Here is a 7,847-nt window from a genome sequence, read left to right on the forward strand (position 1 = left end):
CAAAACTTGTTCTTACATTGTGCTCAAAACCCTGGAATTCAGGGGTTCCTGTGGTCAGTGACTTCACCATCCACACACACCTCAGCTCCTCCAGAATGGCTCTTTGTGTTCAACTCCTCAACATCAGGACCCTTTACTGGTGTCTGTCCTTTCTTTTGGCCCATACAAAGATAGGTGTCTGTCTATTGATTAGGTGACAACACTGATTTATGACTTGCTCATTGCATCTTTGATCCACCACATGTAAGTCGATATTTCCTACTTAACACATTTTAAACGTGAGCCCTTTATAAGAGATTGTGAATATGGCATTCTAATTGTCAATTCTTTCTTTTTCTCTCCCTCTCTCCCCCTCCCCTCCCTTACTCTCCCCACAGTACACTCCATTTTATCTCTAAAGATGATGGTGGTAGCATCTACCACAGTGGGTATATGCGTCTGGTGAAAACCCTACTCTACCCTTCAAAAGCCTTAAGCTCTCCCAACACATGTACCCTACTTCTGATCACTTTTCTTATCTCTTGCCAACTCATGCAGTTGTAAGTTCTCAGTGAGGTCCCATTTTCTTACTCTCTAAAATGTCCATCAGAAACTCTCTTGGGGCGCCATTTTCAACCAATACTCCTGGCTACCTAGGGGCAATCCAGAACATAATCCAAGTACTTTAACAAGTATTGCTAACAACACTTTAACAATCATTGCAGTTATTGACACCTTGAGATGGATGATTAAATAGAACTCCTTTTGCAATAATTACAATAATATTGTATTTCTTTCTTTCAGCTTTATTTTAATACTATAATTTGGACAATTATCCAACAGAGTTCCTGGCAAGCATCTGGAAGACATCAATTTGAAAGATCCAAATACTAATTCCCTTATTACAAGAGAAGAATAAAACTTTTAAGGTTGCAAAATTATATTCATGTTGAAAAACCTCCAAAATACATGTCCTCTGCTATAAAAATGTCTATAATTAGTGAGTGTAATCCATATTATAAGTGATTTACAAAACTGTGAATTCCACATTGAAATATATTTTCCACCCCTCAGCACAACCCCCAAGTAACATCCAGTTAATTCTGCCCTTGGGGTATCATTCACATTTATCACTGATCTGTTGGAAGAAAACTGTTTCTCCTTAGGACATGTCCAAAAATAAAAATGACTAGTGTGCATTACAGAATGTACTTATTTTGTTCATGATGGGAGGAAGAGTTTTTTAAGAGAAGTCACAGAGTCAATTATTGTCTTAAACCTGGAGAAGACAAAGCCCATTACCGGAAATGTAAAACCTAAAATTGAGTATATACATTTTTTACTTCAAGTAACAAATCGTCTTTCTTTTTCTGTTCTACTCATTTAAAAGAAATGAAAAGCTACCCTTTTCCTGTCTCTCTTTCTCATTAACTCTCCTCTTCCTAGTGGGAAGAGGTTAAGTCAATAGGCAAAGTAACAAACCAATAAGCATCAATGAACAAGACCTCTCTCTTCCTCTCATTGAGATCAAGTGATGGTGGGGTCTTCTTTTCTTGAATTTTTGTCCCCCCTCAATATGAAATTATCCCCAACTTGAGCTCAGTGGCTCCTAAACTATTTGTTGATTGTAAACTTTAGACCTTGTGCTTTAGTCTGACAAGAGTACTGAGTGGTCCCAAAGACAAAAGCTATGACATACAGCAGTTACTGCAATGGCAGCCCACTTTTATACGTGCATATAATCATCAGATCGTGTGATTATATAACCTCGAATGGTTGAGTTCAAGTCATCAACCCAAGATTTTTGTCTATAACTCTGGGTGCTATGGATGTGGTTCAGGTGAGAAGAGTGTTGTTCCCCAAACATGATCCCATTTTTATTCCAAGATGCTTTGATGGGTCCTTGCTAAGTGCCTACAAGCTGATTCAAAGTCTGAAATTCAAAGTAAGAAGCCAGATGTAGTCAAGGCCAGCTGAAGGAGTTTCAGACTTTCTATTCAGACAGGAATAGATGTCAAAGGCCAGTACTCTGTTCCCTGCTTGGCCACTAGCTAAATGTGAGATTTCTAGGCTTCAGTTTTTGCATCTATAAATGACAAAGGTGAATTAGACAATTCCCCAAGCCCCTTTGTATTCTAAACTTTTATACTAATTGCCACTGAGAATCTCCAGGAGGTCAAAGATATTCTAACAAGGGTAAAGAATACTGTCCTGGAACCATGGATCATCCCCCCGCCCCCGACGGAAAAGGCAAACCCTCATTCAAAAAGGAATCCCCTTCCCCGGTAGACTTTTCATGTGCAGGGTTTCACAGGCCAGACAATAAGAACAGCTGTTGAAGGGGATCATGAATCTTGCCTGTTGTAAGTCCCTAAAGGCAATGAGCACGTTTTAAAACAAACATGCCTTGTTACAGCAAAGCTTGTGATGCACATTTCTTGGATTAAGTTCTTGAGATCTCTAAGTGCAGTATGCAAATAATACTAGTTGTATATCTTTTGCAATCTGAAAAATAAAAAAAAAAAAAAAAAAAAAAAAAAAAAGAATCTGTCTTTAGGCAAACCAACATATGGAGAGAAGGGCAGATGTACTTTTATGAGGCAGTTAGCCAAGTGGTTTAAGGTATGCCTTCTCAATGGAGAAAAAATTGTATTTATACTTGAACATTCCTTCTCAGGGGAAAGATGTTCTTGGTTATCATCTTTTCCAACCCCTTATCACAGACTCGCAATGAAAATGCTCATCCTTCAGGCTAAGTGATATATCCATTTGCTTACACACATATTATTATAAATATGCTAATAACATTTTGCATTAATGCAGAGGGTGAAAGTATTTTATAAGAGATACTTTAGGGTTTTCCCTGGTGGCGCAGTGGTTGAGAGTCCGCCTGCCGATGCAGGGGACACGGGTTCGTGCCCCGGTCCGGGAAGATCCCACATGCCGCGGAGCGGCTGGGCCCGTGAGCCATGGCCGCTGGGCCTGCGCGTCCGGAGCCTGTGCTCCGCGACGGGAGAGGCCACAACGGTGAGAGGCCCGCGTATAGCAATAAATAAATAAATAAATAAATAAAAAGAGATACTTTAGCTCATTAATCCTCAGGATATCGGTGAAATAGCTACGGGAAAGGGATGGTTTGCCAACTTTTTCAAATGACAGGAAACTGCATGGTTTAAGCAGTTTGCTCAGATTGGTCAAATGAGCCCTGTGCAGGGCCTGATAGGACATCGGAATGCAGACTTCGAGTTTGGACAGGTTGACACTACCCTCCTCTCATAAAAAGATTGTGACCCTCATTTGCAGTGAGTCAATGCTTTATTGTTCCACCCTTCTTGTCTGCCCTGGATCCTTCTAACAGCCTCCAGCCCATGGCCGTGGGAACCACTGGAAATGGGGAAGCAGCTGTCAGGTGAACTCAGGGAGCTTTTCCAAGCTTCACCTCCTCAGCCTCTGCTTCACTCCTCTCAATGCGTCTATGTCCTTTAAATCTGCATCTCAGCTGACCTACATGGTTTTACCCCATTTCAACGGAATGATCTCACTCCAATCTCATTTCTCCTTGCTTAATTTGAAGGCTTTTTAAAGATAGAGCCCCTAAGAAATGTTCCCCTGCCCTCCACCTCCCACACTCAACCTGCAGACGAAGAGCACTATACGCCACTGGGGCCTCCAGAATGTCACTGGTCATGACCTCAGCCTCGAACTCTTGTCCAAGGAAGGAAAAGGGACAAACAGAAAGCCACCAAGTTAGTGACGACAAACCCTGGCTCCCTTGGAAGGCTGAAGTCCCCACCAGGATGACAGGGTCTCCTGAATGTTTCCAGGAAAACCTCAGAGAGCCCCTTCAGTTGGGCCGCCATAAGGCTGTAGAGAGGAAGTTACCATGAGGGCGGTGTAGGTGTAGGGATAGTGGTAGGCCAGGTAGCAGACATCCTCGGCATGCGGGAAGGTGACGGCAAAGGTGAGGGTGTAATAGCACTTCCCAGACTCTGCCCCTGTGATGGCTGCGCTCTGGCGATAATGATTTCTACAAGAGAAAGGAGACGAGACGAGAATGAGGGAAAGCTGGGGAAAACAGTCATTTAGGGTTCGAGATGCCATAAACCTTTGGTGTTATATACTAGCAAAACGGCCTTCACTTGAAACACCTGGTGAGCAAAATTTAGAAAACGGAGAAATAGAGAAGTGAGCTTACTGCCAGGTCATGAGCCCAAATCACCCAACACCTGGGCTAATCCACCTGTCTCCTAATTGTGGCATCTATGCCACAGGCCTTTCCTTGCTGTGTCTGAAAATGAAGGCTATAGAGTCACTGAACTAGAAAACAGAGGAAAATGTGAATAATTCTGTTCTTCCTGGGATTTTATTATAGACATATATTTTATTACCCAAATCTGGGTTCCTCAACCCCTCCCTCTCTCTAGATAACAGAGTCCAGCTCCTCCTTTCCTTTCTGTCTGCCAGCTGGTTTATTAGCAATCACTACTCTATACAGAGTTCCAACTCAACACAATGTATGTCATCTTGTTATCACCGTAACAACCCATTGTGTGGATGAAAGAACAAAAGCTTAGAAAAATCCATTTGTCAAAGGTCAAAAGGCTAATAAGTGGCCAATATAGGACTCAAACCCAGATCTGCCCGCAAGGCCTTTGTTCTTTCCACTACACAATACTTTCTTCCCAAAGGAATACATTTGTCACCCCAAATGTGGTTCAGCTTCTTACAGCTTGAGAATGCACATTTTCCTTTGTCAAAGATGAAGAACCAATGTTGATACTTCAGAGGACAGTATCAAAGTAATTTGCACCCAGAAGTACACTCCAAGCAATATTTTCCCCATTCACTGCCAGTTACACTCACTCCTTGCCTCCTGATGCAGATACAGCTGTGCAGGCTTTCCTGAGAAAGGTAATCATCAAGGCTGCATTATAATGCAAAATACACCAGGACACCAAAAGATGTAATTTCACCTTTGAACATTTACAATGTTGGCTTTCTTGTCCATTGTGCTTTGGGGTTTCATTGGGGGAAAGGGTGGGGAGAGGGAAGAAATAGCAGATAATTATTCTGTGCGTTCTTGTAAATCTAAAAAACATGGATTATTCTTTTCTGCCTTTTTTGCTACCTTCATGACACCTCCCACCAAAGCAAAAAGATCAAGTGAGCAAGAAAGGAAGAAACAGAAAACCTACTGTCTGGTTTTGTGGTTTTTTTCAATAGTCATAAAACTAAGAATGGGAGTAAGAGAAATTGGTAGTTCCATGGGCTATGACCTATCAGGCTATACATTTCTCTTGTATCAGCTTCTGCCAATATGGCACCCTGGATCCTTGGTCATCCTAGGGAAAGAAGGAAATCCCCAACGATGTACCAGCTTTTCAGCAACCTATTAATAGGACCCATATCCTTTGTGACTACAGGACTAGAAACTTCAAAAAGGCAACTTTTTTTTTTTGTTTTTCCTTGACTGCACTGCTCTGCATGCAGGATATTAGTTCCCTGACCAGGGACTGAACCTGCACCCGCTTCAGTGGAAGCAGAGTCTTAACCACTGGATCACCAAGGAAGTCCCCAAAACGGCATCTTTACCCATGGTGCCATCTGGATCTTGCTACCTAATTGAGTCTATTTTCTCCAGATTTCCCCAAAGTTCTATAGTTTCTCCGGAGCTAAGGCTCTGATTATTAGCAAATATGTAAAGAAGCAGATGGTAACTCAGAAAGCATGCAAACCACATATGCTCTACCTTTATTCATTCTGATTTCAAGGCTCCACTGCAATCACACATTTAGTTTACACCTAGCTGAACCTAATCAATTACACCTCTCTTCTAAGTGAAATGAGCCAGTCAACATTTTGGTCAAATGGTCAACATTTTGACAACCAATCAGAATGTGGAATAGAGCTTCACATGCACGAGTGTGAAAACACACACACCACACATATATATTCATGAAGGTAAAAGCAGGTGGAAACATACATCTAGTGCCTTGCCATCCCCAAGTTTTTCACCTACATGCAGTGGAGACAGAGCCTGCATCCTTCCTCAAGATTAATAAGATGCCCCCGAGGCCTGTGGGGGTGGTCTCATCTGACATGAGCCTTGCTTGTTTTTAGGCTTCCCACTGTACTAAGTACACTGAAGTCACATCACAGGCACATTCATCCTAAGCAAATTCTATGCTACACCACCAGCCACCAGAGAGAACAAGAGAGAGTAAAAATAAGAATATGGAAACTAGCTGACCGGCCGACGCGCGAGCGAGGCGGAATCTTGAGTCACAGCCATGTTCCTGGTTAACTCGTTCTTGAAGGGTGTAAGAGGCGGCGGGGGAGGCGGGGGCCTACGGAATGTGCTCGGAGGCCTGCTCAGCCGGCCAGAGGCGGCGGCGGCGACGGCGGCGGCGGCAGAAGAGAAGGAAGCAATGGCGGCGGCGGCGGCAGCCGCAGCGGAACTTCCGTACGCATCGTGGGCGGGGTCATTAGCGCCATTAGTGATGCGGCTGCGCAGTACAACCCAGAGCCTCCGCCCCCTCGCACCCATTACTCCAACATCGAGGCCAATGAGAGTGAGAAGGCCCGGCAGTTCCGGAGGCTCTTTGCCCAGCTGGCTGGAGAGGACATGGAGGTCAGTGCCACAGAGCTCGTGAACATTCTCAACAAAGTCGTGACCCGACATCCTGATCTGAAGACTGATGGTATTGGCATTGACACATGTTGCAGCACAGTGGCTGTTATGGATAGTGACACGACCGGCAAGCTGGGCTTCGAGGAATTCACGTACTTGTGGAACAACATCAATAAGTGGCAGGCCATATACAAACAGTTTGACATTGACCGTTCAGGGACCATTGGCAGCAGTGAACTCCCGGGGCCTTTGAGGCAGCAGAATTCCGCCTGAATGAGCATCTCTACAACATGATCATCCGACGCTACTCAGATGAGGGAGGGAACGTGGACTTTGACAACTTCATCAGCTGCCTGGTAAGACTGGATGCCATGTTCCGTGTCTTCAAATCTCTTGACAAAGATGGCACTGGACAAATCCAGGTGAACACCCAGGAGTGGCTACAGCTGACCATGTATTCCTGAACGGGAGTCCCAGACCTGCCCCCTCATCACCTCGCTGTAGGAGTCACCTTGGACTCTTCGGTCTCCCCCAGGGTTGATCCTGTTTGCAGTCACATCTTCATGGCTCCTGCTGACCCACAGGCCTTTCTGTTCTCCTAGCCCTTGGCACCCGGATTCTCAGTCAACAGCCAGGGCCCAACATGCTTCAACACACCCTGCCCCAGCACACCCATCTCACATCTACTCCATAACCCCTCTCTTGCATCTCTGCCAAGCCCAACGTTTGTGTTACTTGCACACCCCAAGGGCCCTTCTCTCAGTTCTGGATCACTCCAGTCCCTACACACCCTGGCACACCCATTCAGTTACCACCCAGGCATCTGAACTCCAGGCCATAACAGGCCACATGCCCCAGTGTCTTTGTCTGTATTCTGCTCCCAGCCTGCCAGGCCCAGGAGGAAATAAATTCACCCTAGTTGCTGCTCTCTCTGAAAAAAAAAAAAAAAAAAAAGACTACGAAATTCCCATCCCTAGGCTCTTTCCACCATTCAAACCAAAACTGGACGCCAGGCAGGGAACAGCTACAGTGAAATGGAGAGAGAAATAAAATAGAATAATTTTTAGCTTTTGAGCTTCTGTGGACCAAGGTTCTAGTGATTTAAGGAAAGTTTAGAATGGTAGTTTGGGCTATAAAATCTACCTCCTCACCCTCCCAAAACACACACAGACACACACAGACACACACAGACACACACACACACACACACACACACACACACACACACACACACACA

General features: G+C 44.5%; 1 protein-coding gene and 1 pseudogene across 1 annotated transcript in view; one reads left to right on the top strand and one right to left on the bottom strand.

The window, feature by feature from the left end:
• Window positions 1-7,847, bottom strand: part of AGBL1 (AGBL carboxypeptidase 1) — a gene marked incomplete at its 5' end in the record, with an annotated part of 506,902 nt that overhangs the window by 367,040 nt on the left and 132,015 nt on the right. The window contains one exon of the mRNA XM_027083140.1: window positions 3,862-4,006. Within this exon, the coding sequence (XP_026938941.1) occupies window positions 3,862-4,006 (145 nt within the window). The remainder of the gene's footprint in view (window positions 1-3,861; window positions 4,007-7,847) is intronic.
• On the top strand, window positions 6,255-7,564 carry LOC113607617 (calpain small subunit 1 pseudogene; annotated as a pseudogene).

The sequence above is a fragment of the Aethalodelphis obliquidens genome, unplaced genomic scaffold (genome assembly GCF_003676395.1).
Source record: "Aethalodelphis obliquidens isolate GAN/ISIS:26980383/991018 unplaced genomic scaffold, ASM367639v1 scaffold49, whole genome shotgun sequence".
NCBI classification, from domain to species: domain Eukaryota; kingdom Metazoa; phylum Chordata; class Mammalia; order Artiodactyla; family Delphinidae; genus Aethalodelphis; species Aethalodelphis obliquidens.